Below are 25,748 nucleotides of genomic sequence, written 5' to 3'. Positions count from 1 at the left end.
TATATTTTCATTTTATTAGATGTCGAGGGCTCGTGCTATGTGTGCATGAAAGTAAATGGGGGACTTTTGGCAGTCTTCACAGTTTAAGAGAGGGTTTTCAAAAACTCAGCAGTGACCTAACTGTGTTGCCACTGAAAGTAATGGAAAACTTTCCAGGGACTTTAATGAAAGCAGAGTTAGGCCCAAACCAAACTGTTGAAATCTCTGCCAGAAATTGATTTGACCAAGCTGTGCTCATTGCAGGGCTGGGGCATCAGGGTTGGGGAAGATGGCCACAAGCTTGAAAGCTGCTCTAAATTATTATGCCCTGCAGCCACAAAAGGCTATTCTGGAAACAGGGAATCAATTGAATGCAGCCATTTTGAACCTCTTACATTGACAAGTTTTAATATAAGAAATATTATAGCAGTGCTTTGTCACCAAACATTTTTTCCATTTCGGGAGAATTCTTAACTGCCTAGATCCCCTGAGTAAATACAGTATCTACTCAAATATAAGATGTGGGATTTTTCCCCAGTCAGCATGCGGGGGAAAGCTCCTTGTCTTACATTTGTATACAAGGACATTTCGTTAAATAATACACTCTCTATCATTAAAGTACTGCCAAAAGCAGCATGTACTCAGTGAATGAAAACCAACTATGAAGTTGACTAAATGCAGCCATCACTGAGCATGACTATAAAACACATGGCCCCATATTAGGCAAAAATACTGATGGGAAACTTTTTTTTTTTGGCCCTTAAAAAAATGGGCAGATGCTTCCTCCACAGGGAACTAGCCCTAGGCCCAGAAGTACTGCAATACCAGGCACTGACACCCTCCCTGTGGTGCCCAAAATGCCAAAAGGCTAAGATGTTTACAAAAACCTTGCCCCTCCGCTTAGTGTGGCTCTTAAAAATGGGTAGGCATTCCCTCCACAGGGAACTGGCACCAGGCTTAGAGGTACTGCAATACCAGGCTGGCACTAAGAGGGCAAGAACTAGCCCTAACACCCCGCCCCGACTGTTAGCATCCAAAATACTTGGTCCTAGTCAAAAGGCTGAGATGCTGATGGCAACCGACCAGAAGGATAGGTTAGTATAGTCCATCCGAATAAGATGGCCCAAGTAGTGCCCATTGTGCTCAGCCCCCATCAGCTCCAACACTTTTTAAAGTCATAGAGAGCCACTACGTTCAATACCTTTTTAATTCCTCTTCATTCCCATTGCTGAGCTGTGTCTTTTTTCCCAGTTCCAATGATTCCTGTTTTTTCACCTTCCTTAAATGTCTAGCAAACATCACCAAATGGGGCCTTAAACAGTGCACCCAGAATCCTTCCATCACCCCCTCTCTGCCTATCACATATGATTAGTGTAGCCCCACCATCCATGAGGTGGAGCTGGATCAGGCTGCCCTGTGCCTCATCTACATATAAATCTTTGGAGAATCCCAGGACTTTTGACAAAAAAACAGCCCCAGTCTAGAGTAGGTGGCTAATTAGCACATGGATCCTTTGTGGGGGGGCGGTATCTGGAGAACACAGGCATACTGAGCAGTGCTGAGCTGTACGGTCACCATGGCGTGAAATGCTGTTGACTCTGCTGGAACCCAGCCCAATGAACTATATAGTAAATCATTAGCCTTTTGTCTTTGGAACAATATGCATAGTTTGTACCATATATAAGTAGGTACAAAGTGGTGCTTAAAAGTGTGTTTATGGAGTACCTGTGCTGAAATTTGAAGCAGTTTCAAAAAAAAAAGTACAGTGCATCAATTATGGATAAAATAAGTCAATGGGTACCCATAGTCATTTGCCTAAATACAAATTACTACAGGCATGTCTATTGCAAAGTCAATGTTTCCAAATTTGTCCTTCACTTCCATGTGTTCAGAGAGGGTAAGGTCATACAATAATAAGTTGGGGGGGAGGAAAGAGGCTGCAGGAGGAGTAAGTGGGGGGGGGGTGCAGAGGACAACAGGGCCACCTGACCCACCCAGACTTATTTTGCCTGCTGTAACAGTGGGAAGGGGACAAATTCAAGGCAAACCTCCAATAATTAGATGCTATACCTGGAAAATTATAACAAATGTTTAAAATTTCCCTATGTATAATCTAATTACTGGGAGGTCATCTTATATTCAAGTAAATAAGGTAGTCAATTCTCACCACCCAACTCATGCTAACTGCTGCAGGTAGTATTCTTTGTTGGGTTAACTTTCATAAAGAATCAAACTACAATTCACAGAGCCTGAGTACTTTAAAAAGAAGGAAAACAGAGGAATAGAACTGAGCACAAAATTTTGACAGTATTATATTTTGCCAGAATATGGGCTTCTGAAATCAGGTGAAACAAGGTCAATTTCATCAGAACTTCATTCTGAGAGTACAAAAAGCAGGACAAATGTTTAAGACAATGTTAAAATCTCCCATTCTGATAAACCCAGAATAAAATGTTGCTCATCTGGATTTTTTTAAAACATTGTAAAATAGGTCAAATAAAAAGGTCAGGCTGATCCCTAGAAACATCCTGAACCCCTTCTGAAACCTAGGTGCTGGGTTTTTTAGTCCTGCATATCTTTCTTGGCCACAAGCACGTTCGGTCTTGTCTTCACTCTGCTGCTGCAGATCCCATTCCAGCAAGCTGAGCCCTACTGTAATACAAGCGCATTTTGCATACATGTTTAATTCTGCATTCCCTAGTAGGATCAGTTTCACAGCAGCATACTGGACGATAATAAAAAGAGATCCAAATAATAATTATAAGTCCCGTGAGTCACCATAACACTTGCCTACAAGACATTAAACAGTATATATGCCATGGCAAGAGCTATGTATGCCTGCTTAAAGTACAGCATCACACTGCAGAGTTAGGCTATGATCCAATGTTCACTGGAGTCTTCCCAGCTGACTCCTGTGGGATTTGGATCAGGCCCTAATAGAAAACTAATCTCCATTCAAACCAGGGCACCTTCAACATCCTACAGACCTTCTACAATCAACCGAATACTTACAGCTATTTCCAAATGTGCTTTTCAATCTGCAGGCTCTAGGTTTATTCAGGGGAGAGGAGGGGAGAGTTATTTGTAAGGAGGGAATGCGTGGGGGTGTTGCCATTTAGAGTTTAGTCTGCTGAGGCTTGAGAATCAAGAGAAATCCAACCAGGCTCCTGAAGGCAAACTCTAACAAAATGGGTACATTATTCATGAAGACAAAGCCCCTAGAGAAACAAACACCAAGCTGATGTAAAGCAGCTATTTTAATCAATAAACCTGTAACTGAAACCGTCTGCACCAGGACTATTTAAAACAAGCCATTTACAATTTAAGGGCTGAATAACAATCTGTGTGCAGTGATTCTACTAGGATTTTTTTTTAATCATTTTCTCCTTTTTCCCTGCTGAAGCAATGTAATGCTGTAACTTTCCTCATTCAGTCTAACAATTCTACCAGCAACTGGAGAGAAAGAAAAAACATTAGATTAAAACTGTTCCCTTATATTTTATTTTTCTGTATCTTCAGAAGAGCATATGGCTTTCCTTCTTTTAATTAATTCACTTATACCCCTGCTGAAATCAAACAGAAATTTTAACATATTCCAAATTTTAAAAATGTAAGCTCCCTTCATCCACAACCAGCACAGAATCACCTCTGAGTTGATGGAGGCCAGGACTGAAGTCTATGCGAGTCCCCTGCAGTGAGCACTCCAGTAGTATACCAAATGGCACCTCCTGCTAGAAGAAAGTTGGACGAGGGAAACTGCATGCTCCCTATGTCTTGCAGCATCTCCTCCTGGGAGAAGCTGGATGTGAACTAGACATAATGCTGCGTGTCTGTCATCATTTCTCTAATAGCACCTGATAAGAAATAGAAATTGTAAACTTCATTACAAACAGCACCCTTGAACTTCATCCAGTCTCTACAACACCCCCTGCTGGGAGAACGTGACAGTCTTTTGGAGCTCTTTCCACCTCCCAGAAACCACTCAGCCCTGCTTTCTTTCCTTCTTTCCTTTAATATATTTACTGGTGCCTACAATAACAGCAACACTGCCTAACACACAGCAAATAATGAAAAACACTGACCACCAAAGCTCCACAAATCAAACAAAATCCCATTCAAATTATTAATCACATGGCAGACACACATTCAGGGATTTCCTCTCCACCTGTACAAACAATTCAGCTCCATTTTACTTTTTATTAAAGGTAGGGGTCTGAACTTTTCTGGCATTTGTCTTCCTCCCTTTTGTCTCAGTTTGCATCGGCACCTACAGCCATTGTAAGAAACTGTATAGAGACAAAGCAACATGCAAGAGTCCAGCCTAGTTAAAATGTGTCATGAAAATAAGGGCAGCCTCCAGAATACTTCTTCCTATATTTCTTGTGCCCCTCATATAATTTCCTGTCTTTTCTGCTGCTCTCTCATTTTTTTTTCAAAAACAACCTCTTTCACTTTGTTTTATTTTTGTGCCCACCATAAAATGTACTGAATGCTTAGCAGGGTGGGAGAGAAGCGGGCAGAACAAATTACCTATACTTGAAGCTTGACTGCCACCTAGACATATTTTGAAAGAACTGTAATCAAACACGCTAGAAAAAAATTGTCACAGAGCAAGGGAGAAGATGAAAAGTCAAGAGATTTTTGACATGGCTTTAAAAAAAATGCTAAAAAAGATACCATATTTCAAAAGAAATATTTCCCCTGCCTTGAAAATTATTTCTAAAGCCCCCATATGTTCCACTGTGACCAGGAGGGGAAGGATACCTCTGATTCCTTTATGACCCCGTTCATTCCTTTGCAATACTTAAGAACTTTCAAAATGACTAGAATGATCAATACAGATCGAATGTGAAGAGGATGCTTCGCATCCTCCTCCCTCTTACCCTCCTCCCTATCCCAATCAAGACCAGTGTACCTAAAGGTGTGAAACAAGAGAAGTAATTAGTAGTGTCTTAATCTGCCTGTCTTAATCTGAAGACAGGCAGAAAATGGCAGGGTAGCACCTTGGAGACTAATCCATTCAGAAAAGTTTAAGATCTCATGGAGAACAGACTACTTCATCAGATGCTACGATGAAGTAGCATATTCATAGCATCTGATGAAACAGGCTGTCACCTGTGAAAGTTTATGCCTCTCTAAAACCAGGACTAGAATCCTGCTGGCTATAATGTGGTGGAGTATTCATTCTCTCTCTCTCTCTCTCTCTCTCTCTCTCACACACACACACACACACACACACACACACACACACACACACACACACACACACACACACACACACACACACACACACACACACACACACACACACTCTTGTATTATTTGGTGAAAAACTACCGCCAAAAAGTTGAGCCAGCATTAATGTAGGGCCAATATTTGCCCCGGTTCAGAGGTACAATGAACACCCAAAAGACAAGTCTCTCAACTTTACATAAACTACCTGAACCTCTTGGGACTAGAAAATGAGACTGAAAAACTCATATAACACCTTTCCTTCAAAAAATAGATGCCTTCCTTGATTTTCCACCTTCCACTCAGGAAATGAAAGTGTCAAAGTGCCAGGACAGAGGCTGTTTCTGTATTTTCAACCTGTCTCAGCTAAAATTAGAAAGCACAGAACTCTAAAGCATGAAAAAGATAGGGAAAGTTAACTAAATGTTTTCTTTTGTGGGGGTTACATGCATTCCACTCAAGAGAAGTAACCACTTTGCATAGTGGCATAGTAGCTAGGACAGTTATCTGTTCACCCAACCTCGCGCCACTATGAGCTAACAATAATATTGTTGAATGCCATCTATCATTTTTTGAATGGACCCTTTAAAAGATTTTTTACTGGTAATCTGTTTCCACTCCAAGGGCCTTTTATGCTGTCAGTGATATTCAAAGGAGCATGGATGTACTGACAAATTAGTCCACAGTCAGTTACACATCGCGGTTCTTAAAACAGCATAAGCCAGAACCCAGTAGTTTTTGCCAACTAAAATGCAGTCAGAACAGTCTATAGGTGTGTGTATGCTGCTGTAGATTTATAGTTTATTAGGTTCCTAAGTTTCTTTATTAGGTTCCTTTGATTTAAGAAAAAAGGCTTTGCCAGGCAGCTTGTTATTTAATGAGAGCTCATTAGTGGTCTCATCTCCAGATAGAAGGTAGGTTCTTATGGTAAAGACACTGCATGGATCAGTGATTCTCAACCGGGAGCCATGGCTCCCTGGGGTTCCCTGAGATTCTTTCAAGAGTCCTGTCGAGTGCTACACAATGTTAGTCCTGTTAGGTATGCAAACATGATTCACAAAATGAACCAAGAGATTTCAAATAGGAATCCATAGGGTTAAAAGCAGTCTATCTTATTGCGGTCTTTCTGAGTTTTTTGCAACAGAACTGCTCCACTGTTTTGCTGTAGGGACAAACTTAATGAAAACTATGAGCGGCATTTTCCAAGGGATGCCTTGAGTCTAACCAGAGGATACCCTGAATCTAACCAGGGGTGCCCCGAGTCTAAAATGGTTGAAAAACCCTGATATAGCCAAAAGCCTGTAATCAGTCTTGCCCATTCCTGTATATGGTGTTAAGCGAAGACCTCAGACCTTGTTCAGCTTGGTTAAACTCTTTTTTTTTTTTTTTTAGCTAGCTGAAACTGCAAGGCTCATTTCCTTCACAGCTTTTAAAAATGTGCATTGTTATGTTTAAGTGGATTGGAAGCTCTGGGCATTGGAAGATAAGAGTCTCATTCACCTTATATTTCTACTGGAGCTTGAAGAGAAAAGGACTAATGACAGCCTGCACCAAGCCCAAGAAGACTGAGCATTTCTATTTATCTTGTCATCCTATACCCCCTAACTAAATCCAGCTAGCTTTCTCCTTGCTAGCTGCAATGTCATCAGGAGGGGCTGGAGTGCTATCTCCACCCCAGGAAGAAAAAGAAAACCATGTTCAGCAGTAGCATTGCCACCCCCAGAATCTCCCTGCCTTTCCCCAGCCTTGTGCAGTTTGCCACCTGCCGGAGGCCTGCAGGGAAGTAATAACCCCTGAAAGACAAATGATCAAAGATCATTTTCTCTTAGCCAACCAAAGAGAAAGATATTACACTAAAAACTAACTTCCCCCATTTGTTCTCTTGTTTTCACAGCTATAGAGACATTTTATTCTCTGCCACAAACTCACCTCCTTCACTCTTAGGGAAACAGCCTGGAAGGCAGACAGGCAAAAAGTGGAGGGGAGAGAAAGAGAATCTGTTTTAGCTTGGCCTTGGCAATTAGCCAAAGATAAGGAGGAACGTTTATGGCTGTTGTGGCATGTAGCTTGAGATGAATCTATGCAAATACCTTAGATCTGTTGATACCTGTTCTATTTTTAACACAAATTTCAACTAAAACTTACTCACCACTTAAAAAAAGCCTAATTTTCTCTCCCTTATCTGCAGGCAATATTTGGAGGGTGCTTTATAACAAGACTACAGCATACTGTTTCATCCCTAGACCAGTCCCTAGTCAAACCATGTATTTGTTGGATTCTTTGAAATCAGCCTCAAGAAAAACTTGGGATTTGGGATTTGGAAATTTAAAATTTCCTTTTGGAGAGAAGGATGCCAGTCAACAGCAAGACCTCTCTAAAGAAGCCCATCTGTAGTTACAGGGTGTGTTCTTGTGTGTCACCCTCTGCTAAAACTATTTTCCAGCAAGATGCATTTTCTGAACCACATATCAAGTATTTAGATGCTAGAAAAGTATTAAGAACCTTAATTTCCAGGATCTGAAGGGGCAAGGGGATGAGCTGAGGGAGGAGTGGGGAAGCTGCGTAAACTAAATCTCCTTCCCCATCCACTCTCAGGAGCACCAGTTTGGCTGATTATTCACTTTCAAGGTAGGATAGGAGGAGATATTACATTTCACATCATGCAGAATTTAGTGTATTTTCATCAGATACTGAAGACAGGAACACAAACAGTCTTATCAGATCCTGCTGCTTTCACTCCAAACCCGTCCCGAAATGACAGAGGACATTGTTCTTGGGGGGGGGGGGGGGGGTGGCGGTAAAACATTACTGACAGAGTATTCATTTATGCAGATTGACTGTGCCCATGTGAATCAAACACATATTTTAATTACTTTTTAAACTGCATTTAACAGCAGGCATCCTTGGTGGCACAAAACTATTTTAAAGCTTGGTGACACATGAAAAGGGCCCATCAAAATGATGTCATCAGGTTCCATAGGCATTGTCTCCAAATGATTTAAGTGGACATTTTACTCTGTTGATAAGCCAAAAAATAATTTCAGTCCCAATTAGATAACTCAAAATTCTAGTATTGTACTTATAGATGGGATCAAAGTCTCAGTGAATAATTTAGGTGATCCTTACTGCTCGTTTTCATTGGTATAGTCACTTGTAGAGGGAAAGGGTCAGTGAAAGCTGCTGCAAAAAAAGTTTTCATAACCTCTTGCCTTAAAGTTCTTAGAAGGCCTTGTTCATACTCAGTAACAAGCCGCCCTATATATATATCAACTTTATTGTTCCCACAGTCTCTGCCTGAATTAATTGCCATAATTGGATTTCCTCTTTTCTCAGTTCTATATCACAAGTGACCTGAAGGTTAACACCAAGCTTTTTGTGAATCTAGGGCCTGCTCCAAAACAGTAGCAGGATGTCTGGCTTAACTCTGAGCCTTCTGAACTCCAACTGACTATTCATCAACCGTTTTCCTCAAGGAAATGAGGGTAGGATGATGGAAATAGACCAGAATCACACCCTGTAGATACCCACACAGTCAAAATCATTATGTTTCCAGCCAATGCTAGTAGGGGTTTCACAGCTGGAAGAGCCAAATCACCAAGTTTCTATACTGATTTTGAGAAAAGCAAAAACACATTTAAAATAAAGCTGTAGAGCTAACTTTAATTCAACATGTGCTTGGCTTCTACTCCTTCCCAACAGCCTGCCCAGTCCCTGTTGACTATAGTTTTTCCCTTCAAAATGGCATTTCTTTTTCGTCTCAGTTAGTCACACGAGGTGTTGTTACTATGCTCTGGACTCCCTTTGAATGGTCACAGCAGGAAGTAAAGGCAATGGTGTACTGTACAATTTAAAGGCATCTGCTGTGAATTTGACATGCAGAGGAACGGACAGAAACAGACACACCCTTTTGGAGAAAACCATTTATTTTAGCAAGGTTTTTGATATGGTCTCCCACAACATTTTCACAGGCAAGCTAAGGAAGTATGGGCTGGATGAATGGATAGTAAGGTAGATAAAAAACTGTCTGGAGCATCAGGCTCAAGGAATAGTAATCAATGGCTTCATGTCTAGTTGGCAGCTGGAATCAAGTGGAGTGCCCCAGGGGTTGATCCTGGGGCTGGTTTTGTTCAACGTCTTCATCAACGACTTGGAAGATGGCATAGAGTGCAGGGCTAGGATTCAGAGTGACCTAGATAAATTGGAGAATTGGGCCAAAAGAAATCTGAAGAGGTTCAACAAGGACAAATGCAAAGCCTATACTTAGGACAGAACAATCCCATGCACCAGTACAAGCTGGGAGCCAACTGGCTGGGCACCAGCTCTGCAGAAAAGAACCTGGGGGTTACAGTGGACAATAAACTGAATATGAGCAAGCAGTGTGCCCTTGTTGCCAAGAAGCCTAACACTATACGGAGCTACATTGGTAGGTGTGTGGCTAGTAGGTCAAGGGAAGTGATTCTTCCCCTCTATTTAGCACTGGTGAGACCACATCTGGAGTACTGTGTTCAGTTTTGGGCACCATGCTACAGAAAGGATGTGGACAAATTGCAGAGCCCAGTGCAGAGCAACAAAAATGGCAAGGGGACTGGGAGACATGACTTATAAGGAAAGACTGAGGGAAATGGGTTGATTTAGTCTACAGGAGTCTGAGAGGGGACTTCATAGCATCCTTCAACTGCCTGAAGGGGGGTTCCAAAGAGGATGAAGCTAGACTGTTCTCAGTGGTGGCAGATGACAGAACAAGGAGCAACAGTCAAGTTCCAGCAAGGGCAGTTTAGGTTAGCTATTAGGAAGAATTTTCTCACTAGGATGGTAGTAAAACACTGGAACAGGTTACCCAGAGAGGCGGTGAAAGCTCCAACCTTAGAGATTTTCAAAACCCAGCTAGACAAAGCTTTGTCTGGGATGATGCAGTTGGGGGTGGTCCTGCTTTGAGCAGGGTGGTGAACTAGATAACCTCCTGATGTCCCTTCCAACCCTAACTTTCTATGATTCTATGAAAGTGGAAAGGAACAAAGGAGACAGAAATGTCAAGGCAGTATAATGATGACTGAAGACTGGCCTTTGATGGAAGAGACCACCAGTCTAAGCATATTTCTTATTTTGGCTCTTTTAATATAGCATATTGAGACAGAGATACACCCTTTATCTGAAGCCTAAAACTGACCTTCCAGTTGCTTCTAGTTGTACCAGAAGCAAAAGAAATTTTTTCTAAGGAAAATTTTACAAAAAATGGACTGGCCTCTCTCTTGTCTCGCTGTTGTTATTAGAGACTTCTCTGTCTCTGGGAAGCTACTCTAGCAGCAGCCATTTTCTCTATGAAATTCCTGTAGACCTACAGGCTGCAGCTTTCTGAAATAACAACAGCAAGACAAGAGAGAGCCCAGTAACCTTTTTCTTTTTTTCTGGAATCAAACTGGGAATAAAATGAATTTCCCTGGGAAGCAGATCTTTTCCACAAGGACATATTTTTCCAGTGCTACAGTCTGAAGATAGCCCTTATGTTCAATACTCTTCTGCAAAACAAAACTAAAACAAATCTTCCCTCTTCTTATCAAAGAGATTCTGGCTACTATGAGCTGGTTTTGATGTTAGAAATGGAGGTATCTTTATAAAAAGTTATTTTATACCATTTTATCTAGCCAAGGATTCAAGTTTCCTTTAAAGCTTTGCTATTATTTGTCAGTCTATAAAGCAATTCTTCTTTAATCAAATTCAGTGAAACTTTTGAAAATCCCTGATGTAGCTCCAAGATCTTCTCTAATTTCTGTTGCTGCATCAATCATAAAATTGTACAAGAAAAATAAGGGTGATCAGAAATTCCTTTTTCAGAGAAGTAGGAGACCCAACTCCAAGATGGAGACCTAAGAGAACCAAATCTAGGGACAGGCTTTCAAAAAGCCTGAATTGATTCAATCTTTGCAGGTTAGTTTAACCTGGCTAAGCTAAATCAGTTTTGTAACTAGACAGACATCCCAAAAATGCAGGCACATGCCTGCAGTGGCTCAAATGACAAGCTGGGGGGAGGGGGGAGGCTAGAGAGGCCCTCCCTTCCTTCTACAGCATGGACCTGAAGGGGGCATGGCCAGGCTCAAGCAGGACACTGTGATTAGCCCAGCCAGGAATTGATAACAGTGTTTATCTATCTCAATTAAGAAAAAAACAGAGGGACATTACCAGCTATTTGTTGATTCTGCCTGTTGATTCAGCACAGACCGTAGACAGCATGTGGTCTGCTAGCTAATATACAGACACCTCCTCAGCAAGCAGAGGGGAGTGGGGAATTCCTGCTTAGCAGGGAGTGGTGAGGGGAGGGGGGGAAGTAGCCCACAGTCTTTGGAGCTCCAGCCAGGGAGCAGACAGGAGGGGCCAGCCCTGCTGTGGAGCAGAGAGCCTCACCTAGCCCAGAGAGCATGCTAGGATGCTGGGGGAGTCTGATTTAGCTTAAACCAGCAAGGAGTCTGGGACAGACATTGCATAAACCAGCTTGACCCAGATCAGTTAAGTCTGATACTACATTGAGCCAGGTCTATCATCTCAAATAGTTTCAGCCATTTTCAAACTGGTTTATGCACAATGAACATCTGTTCTGTTACAAGTTCAAACCAGTTTCTGATCACTTAAACTGATTTATGTGTAATGTCGTCTTTGTGTCCAGTGGAGAATAGGTGTCTGTTTCAAAACATTCAAATTTCAGTAAACTGGATGTAGTAGTGATCTTCAAGCACATGCAGAGGAAAACCTTCCACAGAACTTAAGCATGGAATATTTTAGTGAAGGAGAATAGTATGATTTTTACTGCTGTCTGAAGAGTATGTCATGTTAGGGACTTTAAACAATGACATTTAAGACTCCAAAACACCAGTTTTCCCTTGTCACATAAAAGAAAATCTCTGTTACTGTAATTTATTTGTACTGCAATTGCACTTGGAGTCTCCAGCCCAATTGTGATAAGCACTGAACCAGCACTCACAATAAAAATAAATTGCCTAGTAGGTGTCACTTGCAGTTAATAACTGGAAGCTTTTCCAGGGTTCTGGCCACTAGTGAGTAAAACTATTACAGGGGCCTCCATCATCTAGAAAGTCTCACAAAAAGGGAGTGAGAGAAGATGTGCAGCAACAATTTAAAGGACAGATTTCCCAGTAGTGGATAAATTTTAATTTCTATCTATAATTAAGATATTGCCACACCAGCCTCCTGTCAGCCTTCTGCTCCTGCTGAAATTAATGGGAGTTCTGCCAATGACGGTAAGGCTAAACGCAGACATCTGTGGAGTGGGTTAGGAGGGCATTACATTGCATTAGAAATGGCCACTTGATCTAAGGTATTTCGGGATGAGGAGAATTGGGGGGGGCAGGCAGGATCTGCAGGAGTGACTGGGGAGATGGCAGGGCAGGCAGCATCTGTGATAGGATGGGGGGAAGGCAGGATCTGCAGGAGCGATGATGTAGGGGCAGGCAGGATCTGTGGGGAGATGAGGCAGCAGATGTGATTCATGGGAGTGATGGCGGGGCAGATGTCATCTCTGGGGGGATCAGAGATGATCCACAGGAGGGATCAGAGGAATTGAGGGGGCAGGCACAATCTACAGGGGGTTGCTGGGCTTCAGGAGGATTTGGTGGGATCAGGGGTGCTCACAGAGTCCATAGGGGGGCTTTGGGAGATCCAAGGGCTGTTTTTAGCCCCCCAACTTCTCACCCAACAAAACCTATACCCCCCAATCTCTTACTCCACCTATACCCCCCAATCTCTTACCCCCTTGGCTCCTGGCAGCGGTGAACGCTGATAAAACCAGCAGCACTTGTAGTTGCTTACCGGATGGAGGTTGAGGAGGGGATTAGCAAGGGGCAGGATAGCTAAAAATAGCTCAATGCCAGGAAAGGAGTAGGAAAAGCACAGCCCTGGGGCTAGAGCCAATGGCAGGGCTTTCCCAGCCCTGGGGCTGTGCAGGTAACTATACAGAATTTTGAGGGACTGGTCTAACCTAGATCAATTCAGTTTGAGTGTACATCGATCCAGTTTTGTCTTAGACTAGGTTCCACCATTTTTCATGGTCTGTGTGTGCAGAACTTCTGTACAGTTCCAACTTTAGATTGATTTCCAATCACTGAGACCAGGTCTAAGTGTAAAGTCCACACTGGAGCAAACTAAATTAGATTAGATGGCCATTTTTAACACAATTTAACCTCCCCCTAAACCCCCTGAATCTCTGCACTTAGCCTTTGAGAGGCAGAATTAGACTCTTCCCTCATTCTCAGGGATCTTGTTGTCTAGCCAAGTAATTTTTTATCCATTTGAAATCTTTCAGTTAATATTTTTTCCGATATTTTCCTTGATTCTTTCTCTTTTCCTCTCTCTCTCTCTGAATTTCTCTCTGCCATTATCCATTCCTTCGGTGTCCCCTCTTCCCATCTTTGAGCCCCCAACTTTCTGTTCACTTTCAGTTTTCTGTCCCTTTCCCTGCTCATCTTGGAAAAGGTGCTAGAATGCAGGTGAGCCCTGTTGATGCTCTACAGCAAGCTAATGACAGTAGCTCCTTAGAAGCTTATTTTAAAACAGTAAAAAATGATATGGTGGAAAGAAATGAAAGGCCAATAGATGTAAAAGAGAAAAAGAAGTGGAAAGAAAGAGAAATTCCATCTCATCATGCTCATGTGTGTAATGTGTCTAATGACATCAGACAAGACAGAGTATAAGTAGGTGACATGCTAAATTTGATGCATCACCCTCTAAGTAAGATTTCATTGAAAACCATGACTGTAGTCTAATGCATATCTATGACCTAAAGCAAGCCTGGAAATTCTGTTTCTAAGCATGTGTAAATGGCTTAGATAAAATAAGAATACTCCACTCTATCTCTCAAATTTGCAGCCAAAGCTTTAATTGAATGGGCACCAGATTTTTCAATAGGTAATAATGAAATTTTTACAATAGACTGAGCATATTTGAAAACTAGCTTTGTCAGGTTTCCAGCTCTGCTTTTAGAATGTAAAACATCTAGTGAAACATTTGAATTTTTAAATGCTCAGCTGAAGCAACCCTCAAAGGCTCACTCATCACTAAAAACTCCCCCATGGAATTTTCAAATTGCACATCACCTTTTCATATTTTCAGAAACATATAACTCTAAGAGCTTTTCTCTTTCATTCCATACTCGAGCTCATATCCTTGATACGACTTTCTCTCACCTTGTACTACACACAATTTTCTTTTAAAAACCCTTGTAACATCTGTACTATCACACTGATTTCCTCAGCAACTATCCAATTCCTTCGGCTGCAATAAAGCACTTGACCTTCAGCCTCACTTTTCTTCCCACTCAGGAATTGAGTTATAATTGCTTCAAAGTAGTGGCTGGATGGTATTACTAGCTAATTAATGTCCACTTAGTATAAAGTGTTGTTGCTGTCTTAGAGCCCCTGTAGGCATTTTTCTTCTTCTCAGTAACAGGACCAGATGGTGTTCTGGCCCACCTTCCCCACCCTTCACAAGCCAAACGCTGTAGTTAGATAACACATCTCACAGCTCTGGACACATTCTGACATAACAGCTGGACAGATGCTATAGAAATTACTACGTCTCTCTCCACGTGAATGGAGATGAAGGAGTTTGCTGAGGACATTCTTTCATTTAGTGTATAACCAACCTCTCTCATGTATTCATTACAGCTTGCCTCCTTTTGGTGCTGTCTCTTCTTTCCTTTCTACATCAGCTAACCCTCTAGCCAGAAGGCTTAAGTGCTCTGTCAGTATTATTCCCAGACAATGGACTTCCTAGGAAGCACTGATCGTCACTATGGTTCACTGCCAGAGACCGAATGTATGCCTTCTGCATTCCACGTATTATCTTAGAATCACAGGATCATAGAAAATTAGGGTTGGAAGGGACCTCAGGAGGTCATCTAGTCCAACCCCATGCTCAAAGCAGGGCCATCCCCAACAAGATCATTACAGCCAGAGCTTAGTTAAGTTGGGCCTTAAAGAGCTCCAAGGATGGAGATTCCACGAACTCTCTAGGTAACCTGTTCCAGCGCTTCACCACCCTCCTAGTGAGAAAGTTTTTCCCAATATCTAACCTAAACTTCCCTTGCTGCAACTTGAGACCATTGCTCCTTGTTCTGACACCACAGAGACAGCCTAGCTCCATCCTCTTTCGAACCACCCTTTAGGTAGTTAAAGGCTGCTTTCAAATCCCCTCTTAGTCTTCTCTTCTCCAAACTAAAAGAACCCAGTTCCCCCAGCCTCTCCTCATAACACATGTGCCCCAGCTCCTGAACCATTTTCACTGCTCTCTGCTATACTCCCTCCAACTTGTCCATAGTACTCTCTCCAACTTTTTATAGGGGGGCCCCAAAACTGGACACAGTACTCCAGATGTGGCCTTACCAGTGCTGAATAGAAAAGAATAATTACTTCCCTTGATCCGCTGGCAACACTCCTACCAATGCAGCCCAGTATGCTTTTAGCCTTTGTAGCTAAAACTGATGACTCATCTAGTTTACTGTAACCCCCAGGTCCTTTTCTGCAGAGCTGCTGCTTAGCCAGTCACTCCACAGGCTGTAGCAGTGCATGGGATTCTTCCATCCTAAGTGCAGGACTTTGCACTTGTACTTGTTGAATCTTATGAAATTTCTTTTGGCCCAATCCTCCAATTTGTCTAGGTCACTCTGAATCTTATCCCTACCCTCCAGTGCATCCAGTATACCCCCCAGCTTGGTGTCATCTGCAAACTTGCTGAGGGTTACAATCCATCCCATCTTCCATTGAACAAAACTTGCCCCAGGACCAACACCGGGGGCACTCCACTTGATACCAGCTGCCGGCTAGACATTGAGCCTTTGATTACTACTGAGCCCAACAATCCATCCACCTTACAGTCCATTCATCCGGCCCATACTTCCTCAGCTTGCTAGCAAGAATGTGGGAGATGGTATCAAAAGCCTAGCTAAAGTCAAAGTATAATATGAACACTGCTTTCCCTGCATCCACAGAGCCAGTCATCTCATCATAGAAGGCAATTAGGCTGGTCAAGCATGACTTGCCCTTGGTGAATCATGTTAACTATTCCTAATCATCTTCTTATCCTCCAAGTGCTTAGAAATAGATTCCTTGAGGCCCTGCTCCCTGATTTTTTTGCAGACTTAGGTAAGGCTGATTGGTCTGTAGTTCCCTGGATCCTTTTTCTTCCCTTTTTAAATTGCCTTTTTCCAATCATCCAGGACCTCTCTGTCACAAGTTTTCAAAGATAATCCTCAGTGCCCCTGCAATCACATCAGCCAACGCCCTCAGCAGCCTTGGATGCATTGTATCTGGCCCCCACGGACTTGTACATGTTCAGCTTTTCTAAACAGTTATTGACTTGTTCTTTCACCACTGAGGGCTGCTGACCACCTCCCCAAACTGTACTGCCCAGTGCAGCAGTCTGGGAGCTTACTTTGCCTGTGAAGACCAAGGTAAAAAAAGGCATTGAGTACTTCAGACTTTTCCCCATCATCTGTCACTAGATTGCCTCTCCCATTCAGTAATGGATCCACATTTTCCTTGACCTTCCTCTTGTTGCTAACACTTGTAGAAAGTCTTCTTGTTACCCTTCACATCTCTTGCTCGCTGCAACTGCAATTGCACTTTGGCCTTTCTGACTTCATCCCTGAATGCCCAAGCAATATTCTTATACTCCTCCCTAGTTATCTGTCCAACCTCCAACTTCTTGTAAGCTACCTTTTTGTGTTTAAGTTCACTGAAGGGTTCTCTGCTAAGCCAGGCTGGTTACTTGCCACATTTGCTGTTCTTCCTGCACATCAGAATGGTTTGTTCCTGTGCCCTTAATAAGGTTTCTTTAAAATTCAACTATCATTTCTGGACTCCTTTCCCCCCCAAGACTGGCCTCTAAGGAGATTCTGCCCATCAGTTCCCTGAGGAAGTCAAAGTCTGCTTTTCTGAAGTCCAGTGTCTATACTCTGCTGCTCTCCATCCTTCTTTTGTCAGGATCCTGAACTCAGTCATCTCATGGTCACTGCTGCCCAACTTGCCATCCACTTCTACATCCCCCACCAATTCTTCCCTGTTTGTTAGCAGCAAGTCAAAAAGAACATGGCCCCTAGTTGGTCTCTCCAACACTTGCACCAGGAAGTCCTCATCCACCACATCCTCCTGGTCTGGTGGTCTATAGCAGCAACCCATCATGACATCACCCTTGGTGCCCTCCCCTCTAATCTTAATGCAAATACCCTCAACAGGTCTATCTCCAGTTTCATACTGGAGCTTTGAGCAGTCACATGGCTCTTTTACATACAGCACAATTCCTCTGCCTCTTCTCCCCTGCCTGTCCTTCCTGAACAGTTTATACCCATCCATGTCAGTGCTGCAATCATGGGACCTCCCACCAAGTGTCTGTTATTCTAATCACATCACAGTTCTGTGACTGTGCAAGGACTCATGGGCAACTGGCGTGTCCCAACTCTAGGGGGTTACCAGCGACCGATCACTGGCTGGGATTGGGGGGGTGAGGGTTTGGTCCCCCAGCGGCACTCCCCAGCTGGCGAGGGCCAATCTCAGGAGGGGCACCTGCCCACCCCCTGTGTTCCCCCCTATGTGTCACCTATGCAAAGACTTCCAGTTCTTCCTGCTTGTTTCCCAGGCTCCATGCATTCATGTACAGACACCTGAGGTAACTAGCTGACTGCCCTACTTTGTCAGAAAGAATGAGCCCCTTCCTGCTTCTGCTTCTTCCAGGTCCCCTGCTTTCCCATTTACCTCAGGGCTTTGTTCTCCATCCCCCAGCAAACCTAATTTAAAGCCCTCCTCCCTAGGTTAGCAAGCCAGTCTGCAAAGATGTTCTTCCCTCTCTTCATCAGGTGGATCTAGACTCTTCTCAGCAATCTTTTTTCTTGGAACAGCATCCCACGGTCAAAGAAGCTGAATCCCTGCAGCCAACACCACCCATGCAGCCATGCATTGACCTTCAGGTTGCATCTGCTCCTGCCAGGGCCCTTCCCCTTCACTGGAAGGATTGAGAAGAATGACCTGTGCCCCTGTCCCCTTTACCATTGGACACAGAGCCCTATATTTACTCTTGATCTGGTCAGTGTCACCCCTGACAGTATCACTGATGCCCATATGGATGAGCAACATGGGTTAGTAGTCAGAGGGCTGGATGAGTCTCAGTAGTCCTTCTGTGACATCTCAGATCCAGGTTCCAGGCAAGCAGCAGACTTCCCAGGACAACAAGTCAGGCTAGCAGATGGATCCCTCCATCCACTACAGAAGGGAGTCTCCAACTACCACCACCTGTCGCTTCTTCTTTGTGGCAGTGATCTTGATTCTCCCCACCTTGGAGATTCCTGGCCTGGCCTCTTCCACCAGTGGAATACACTCCTCCTCCTCTGTTGCTAGTGCTCCATATCTGTTCTTCAGGCAAACCACTGTACACTGGGATGGTGACTTCTTCTTGCTGCCAGAAAATACACACTTTCAGCTTTCATCTTCCACCTTTGTGGGAGTCCATGCCCTCTTCCTTTTCTAGCACCACCTTCGGCAGTTCTTCCTCCATGGTCCTAGAGGTTTCCTCCAGCATGGAATCAATGAAGTCCTCATTGTGGAGGATGCTTCAGGGCCTTGCTACCACCTCCTATAGCAATCTTGCCTTCTCCCACGGGACACCACCAGAAGGCACCACTCACATTGCAGGCTGACGTGGGAAGGAATTTGCAAGCTGCAGTCTGCACATCACCAAACCAGGACATGGGTGGAATCCTCAGCAGTGTGGGGTCCTGCCTGGACAGACACCTCACAGGTGGAAGCAGAGGAAGACCTGGAAGTGGCAGTAGCTCTGGTATTGCAACATCCTCCAGCCATGCCTCTGGGTCTTCTAATCTCCTGCCTCTCACTTCATGCTCCTCTGTCCAAGCAGACCTTCCCTAGCAAACTCCTGTGTAGCTGGCCCATTTGCTGTTCCTTCATCTGAAGGGTTCCCTTTTCCCTGCAACGTCTTTCCTCTCAGCAAGCTTACAGTAAAGGAACATAAAAGAGTTTCCAAGTGAACTCCCCCTCATTCTGGACTCTCCTTAAACAAGGGACTTAAGTCTTGGTCTAGCTGCTGAGTTTCACTGCTAAAATAAAACTATGTAGTTCATCAGTTCTAATTACATATCAGAGAATCTTGCTTAGCTTCTCCCTTTTCACTGCTTCCCTGGTCGCCTGGACTGCCTCCTTATATACCTCGCCTGGGCCTGGACTGGGTAGGCCACTTTGTTAGGGCCCTCTGTCACACCCAGTGAGCAATGAATCAGCAAGCAGCAAGCAGCTGCTCAGAACACACACCCAAGCACACAAACCTGTCAAACAGCCTTCAGCAAGCCAAGCACACAGGCAACCCTGGTTCAGTTACCTTCCCAGAACAGGATTTGGTGCATGGTGCCTCTTCCCTTTCCTCCTCTTGCTCCCAGCAAACTACCAAAGTATCTTCATGAATGAGGAAAAGCAGAACCCTTAAACAAATGTCCTGAGAACCAGCTGTTTGAATGAATTAATCCTAAGGATATTGGAGTTAAGAGGATAGGGAGAAAGTGACACAGTTTTGGTGCATGCTCTTCCACATCTGTCCAACAAGTTGCATTTGACCAGAAGAGAAGGGCTTGCATTAGTCAGACTACCTGTATGTTTTTAGTGAAGCACCTAATTACATGTTTTGCTGGACTGGACTAGCATGTATAAGTAGAGCTAGTACAAGCACTTCTCTCCTAACCAAATCTCTTCACAGGTGCTGTGGATGCATTTCACACATCAGTCCTATGTTCCTATTAAACTAAAACATGGTTCAGTTCCTGGTCACTGCACTAAGATTAGATAACCAGCCTTTCCAATCTCTCCCTGTGTGGGACACACAGCTCTTCCATCTCAAGGGACAAGCAGAAAGGGTGGGGGGGGAAGGCAAGGAACTTGAAATATCATTAATCAGATGCCACCTGAAAATTAACCAAAAGAAAGCTCACTTAATTAAAAACAAAAGGGTAATTAATTTTCTCCCACAAAAGACCGCTACTATTGAAATCAAATTTCCTGTTACCTCAAGGGCTTAAAAGTAGGATCAGTGCCAAACAACCTAATTATTTTCAAATTGTTCTCCCTGTATCAACTTCTTTTACTTTTATCCTGACTGGAGTAATTTAAAGCATATCCTTTTTTACATGTATGGCTGGTCTTTTCAACTATCCCCCTCTTTTCAAATAGTAAGACTCCACTTTCAAGAGAAGCATAGACTTATGCCACAGATGCTCTGAGGTGCCTGCAGCCATACTCCTTCCAGCTGTGATCTAACCCCCTGTCATGATCTAAGATAGGTCAGGCCAAGTCAGTACTTGAAAAAGGTATGACCTCCAAGGAAAATCCAGAGTATTGCAGAAATAGTGATTCAGCTGATGGCTCTCCTCCCTCAGAGTGAGGACCAAAGTCATGCCCTTGTGTGATATTAAGGGATATTAGGCTTATAGCTGGAGGTGTCATGCTGTATTTCAGATGAGGTCTAAACCATGGCCCTGATCACTCATATCTACTGAAATCTCTGCTGGAACACTGAAATAAATAGGTATCCCCTGTATCTAGTCAGTTTTCTTCTTTGTGTTATTGTATTCTGACTTACTAAAATCCTCCACATAAGTTATATTTGGAAAAAAGTTATCTGAATGAGTGAACCCTGTGTAAGAGTTTGTATGCTGCCTTCAGAGCCCACAGTAGAAAAGGTGTTTTAGAACTACCTTTTCTATAATATTCATATAAAAGGTGTTTTGTAAATATATTATAAAAATAAAACTAGATTGAAATAACATTAGGGATGAAAAGTCAAGAACATAAAAGCTAAGAAACACCGGAATTAAGATGGTCTGTAAAAGCCTGATTTGGCTCCCTCATGTGTATGCATTATAATTTGGTTTTTAATTACATGGCCACTCCTATTTTTTTCCACAGGACCCCTGCATCAATGAATACATGGGTAGTTTTCATTATTACTTTTTATCATTCACATTTAGTGTATGCCCCCAGGTCTTATTTCTTGTATACCATTACAACCCTGAACTGAATATAAAATTGATTTCCTCCTAGGCACTTGTGCAATGTTCTTTTGGCAGTACCTGAGTGCTTCTCTAACATTTATGAATTTATCATCACAAGCTCCTGTGAAGTGAGGTGGTATTTATTATCATCTCCACTTTATAAACAGGGCTAAAACACGGGGAGATTAAGACCAAATTTGTCAAAAATGAATCCTTTAATTTTATGTGCATAACTTGAGATACTTAAGGCCAGATTTTGCAAAGTGTTTAATACTTTTACCGCATTTAATATGTTGAAAACAGAACACTATGTTGCAACTGGGGGTGCTCAGTCCTTCTGGAAATCAGGCTGCACATGTCTTTTTGGGCATCCAGAAAAAAAAGATATGCCACGGACAGCCATTTGCAAGGCTTGCTTTCAATGTCTTGCCCACCCTCCCACAGGAACTAATGCCAGAGCATGCCTATCTGAATGAAAGAGTGGCATGCTGAAAAAAGTCGCATAAGATGATGTAACTCCAGGTTCTAGAGTCGAGCGCACTCTTGGGGTTAAAGACCCTTCTCGTCCTGCTCCTATCCATGCCCCCAGTTCCTTCTTCCCCTTTCATTCTGTTCCATTTCCTTCTTCCTGTCCCGGCTTCTTCTCCACTTTTTAGATGCTTGGCATCTCTCGTTTCTGCATCTGTTGCTTGCTTCCTGCTCCCTTTCTATCTGCATGCATATACTCCAGAATTCCCTGTGTTTGTACACATCACACCCATTATCTCCTGTCCCCCAGTTCCTCTGCTGCCTGCCCACCTCCATGTTCCTTACCACACCCACTTCAACCCCTCCCCACACACTGGCTTTTCATTCTACTGTGGTTGTTTCCCTCCTCTTTGCTACCCATAAGTGCCAATAACAGGAAATCCTACTAAATTAGTCTCCCTTCTCTTAGTCCCCATGCTTGGCACAGTAAGATCCCCAGTGCCACAAGAAGCAATAACTATAGAAAAGTCCTGCTCAGCCCCTGCAGCCCTGTATTGCAACATGCTCCATATAGACAGAACTTTGGAGATATCTGTTGCCAGAATAAGAAGTCTTAACTAAGTACATATTTACTGATATTTGTCAAAAAGTTATTATTTGGTCAAATTCAGGATGATATTGACAGAGACAACAAGAAGCACATCTCTGGGACCCAGGTGAGACCTCTAGCAAATTTCAAACCTCCAAAGACTTCTTCCAAAACACTGTGAGGTCTAGAGTTTCTTAATGAAACAAACGTATCAATGCAATAACATGCACAAAATGACAATTTTCTCCTAATTTCACTCTCAGAAACAACTACAGTTTTAGCTGAAACTTTCCAAATACATAAGTACACAAAATGGAAGCAAGAGGCAGATGCCTGGCATGGAAAAATATGAATCCAAATAACTGAAGTTATAAGCAACTGAAAATGCAGCTGTACAATGGAACAGATCAGGTAACCTTATCTATAGGGACTAATGCTTGATAAACGCCATGATTCCACCCATGTAAATATTTCCAATCACATTTAATTAATATAATTCATCACAGCAACCAAAACTTTTTCCACATCTAGCCATCCTTACTCCACTCCCGTGGGATTACTACCCATCATTTTTATTTCTTCCTGTTCACATGTTCTGATTTCAAAGCCCTCCATCCTTGTCACAGGAAAGCTACACACACTCTTAAGCTGATCAGGCTTCCTCTTCAATATTCACAGTCACAGTGGTGGATGTAGAGGAGCAAAATATCAAGACCCTGAACTTAACCAAAATCTTCCTATGACATATGGCAAAGTACTAACCAACAGGCACCCAGCCATCCCTTTCCATATTTATACTTATAGTTATGAGTGATTTAAGGGACTTAAATCCCATGCTGTGACTTTTATATCTAGTTGTTCCCTTCCTAGGCATAACTGACTTTTGGGCTTCATAAAAGCCCTGGCCCTGGGAGCACTGATTCAGGGGAAATATAAAAGAGGACTGACACACATCAATATAAGCCACTTGCTAGAGCAAAAAAGATGACATTTTTAATTGAATTCAGAATTCAGCCATACACTACACATTTCTGTTTTAGTGGCTGATAAGTGGCTAAATTCTTTTGTTGGCTTTGAAAAGCTCATCAGAAAGAAACAGGTAGTTGAGCACCACTTGTGTACCAAGAAGTGAGGAATCAAAATTCCCCACATGTAGCCACATGATGTATTTATATAAAATGAGTCAATGAAGTGTGGGTTTTAACTTGAAGGATGATTTCACTAATTCTCCCCCAAATTATTAAGTTGTCCCTGAGCATAGTGGCATGATGTTGGTAGAGAGGAATGTGTTGCATTGTGGGAGCAAAAAATTATTTAACAAGGCCTGCCTGAAGATACTTTGGGACAGCTAAGGAGCTACCTGTCAAATGTATTTTGCCAATGCTAGAAAAAACAAGGTTCTTGATATGTAGCTGGTTCTGAAAACCAGCCCACTCCAAATTTCCTCCAGCTGGGCATCCAGAATTTGAGGTACACAAAAAAATAAGTTGCTTTAGGAATCTGAGTCTATCATTTTAATAGTAAAGAGGAAAGAAATCTGGGGAAGAAAGGAAAATAACAGATGGAGGAGGATGAAGCAGAAGGGAGCAGAAGGAGGGAGGGGGAGAGAGAGGGAGAGAGAAAGAGAGAGAGAGATTGAGGGAATCCATTTATTTTATCGTATCAATGTAACCTATCACATTTTAGAGTTGCTAAAAATGCCAGTGGTGGCAGTGACAGTGCAGCATCAAGCAGAGAAACGCAGAGGGCTCTTACTGCAGCATGTGTGTCTGGCTGGCGTCCTTTTGTTTTTCAGGTACCTCGTAGTGCGGAGAAATCTTGCCCAGGCCACTGTCACTCAGCATCCGCTTTCGAACTGCTGGGTTCCACCGATCTGATATTCTAAGAAAACAAGGAGAAAGAAAAAACAAATTCTCTCCTCAGAGATCACCTTTCACAGTCAAGTACATCCATTCATTCTCAGCACTTCTCTTGCTTACGCAGTGAGCGGGATTAGCCCAGGAGTTTTTGATCCAGCCATTGGAAAAAAGGAAACAGACACCCTTTACAATTTCTGGGGTCTGCAGGCCACTTCAGGATTGCAGGAAACAATATGTGAACCTATGCATTAGAGAAAGAGTTCTTTTTTTGAGCATTATATCTGTTTACCCAGGTCTTTACTTTAATAGCTGCTTTTCTCCAACCTATCTGCAGAGCGTAAGAATGGAGACGCCACTCTGGAAAAGCTGAAAAAAACCAAAACCCCGCCTGGGAAAGGAAGTGCTCACCCAGAGGCCTGTTCCACTACCAGATCGGGCATTCCTGGCGGTGTCCCCACCTGCTGCGATACCACCAGCTCAGGGTCCAGGATAAAAATCTCGTCCTGCGAAATTTCCGTCACAAAGTGCAAATGTTCCTGTTAGAATGGAATAAACCATGAATAATAAGTCATCACTGTCATCCCCCTGTCAAGAAGCCAGGCTGGCAGAAAGCTAAGCAAAAGTTGCCCTGTCCTGCAGGTTACCCACTTGAGTCCCCTGGGGTATGCATGTGTGGGTGAGTGGATGAGGGTGTGTGGATATAAACTTCACCTCACATTCGAAGTGAGTGAAATCCTAACAGTCAATGGCAAATATCAGATTCACTTCCCTGGGGCCAGGATTTTGTCCTAAGTGAGCTGCAAGTATCAAGTCTATAACAAAACTCAAAAGGCCAGTTACACCTCTCTCTAGTGCCTCAATTGGTCTTTATTTAATGTTTTGCCAGCAGCTGAGTGACATCTCCCAGAGAATAACTGAAATATCCACAAAGACAGCTAAGGCTTGCATATGTGGCTGAATCACTGCTGTCAAGGATCAGGTCTGCAGCCCACACCTGCAGGCTAGAAATGACCTTAGTACAGGGGAGTATTTCAGAGCCTGGTGCTGTTGTTGCTGCTGCTGTTTTACATTTCCATGATCTCTCCTCTTCTTCTCCATGCCCTACTTTTACCTCATGCCCTCCTTCTGCCTTTTCCTGCAATTCCCCTGAGACACAGAGGAAGGCTCAGATATTTTGTTACCCTTTCCCTTTCTAGAATTACCAAGGTAAGGGGTGAGGGAGTCCACCTACAGTCCTGTCTTGGTGAACCATCATGAATCCTGACCTTCCATCCCATGGAGACAGGGACATAGGGGGATCAAGGACATGGGGGGGAAATCATCAGCTTTACAGATAATAATCACGGCTGTGCATAAAACTCAGCAGTACCATATTCCTAGGGGGGCGAGCCAACAGTTTATTTGCTTTGATATGTTTGGGCTCATTTTCCTCACCTTGCCTATGAGGATGAATTTTAAATTCTCCAAAGACTAAAGTAGCACCTCATCAGTGCTAACACCTGCTTTTGTGTCAAAACAGTGTCTTGTGTACAGACATCCCTTTCAGGAAATATGTAGGGAATTAAACCAA

At 43.1% G+C, this 25,748-nt stretch overlaps 1 protein-coding gene across 1 annotated transcript in view; it reads right to left on the bottom strand.

Annotated features, from left to right (window-relative positions):
- The window catches only part of DGKI (diacylglycerol kinase iota), a 326,628-nt gene that overhangs the window by 57,012 nt on the left and 243,868 nt on the right, over nt 1-25,748 (bottom strand). Inside the window, 2 exon segments of the mRNA XM_090043316.1 lie at nt 24,075-24,200; nt 24,587-24,714. Coding sequence (XP_089899442.1) covers nt 24,075-24,200; nt 24,587-24,714 — 254 coding nt within the window.

This window comes from Crocodylus siamensis, chromosome 4, assembly GCF_052110815.1.
Source record: "Crocodylus siamensis isolate JL-2025a chromosome 4, ASM5211081v1, whole genome shotgun sequence".
Lineage (NCBI taxonomy): Eukaryota > Metazoa > Chordata > Crocodylia > Crocodylidae > Crocodylus > Crocodylus siamensis.
This window is presented reverse-complemented; position numbering and strand designations above follow the sequence as displayed.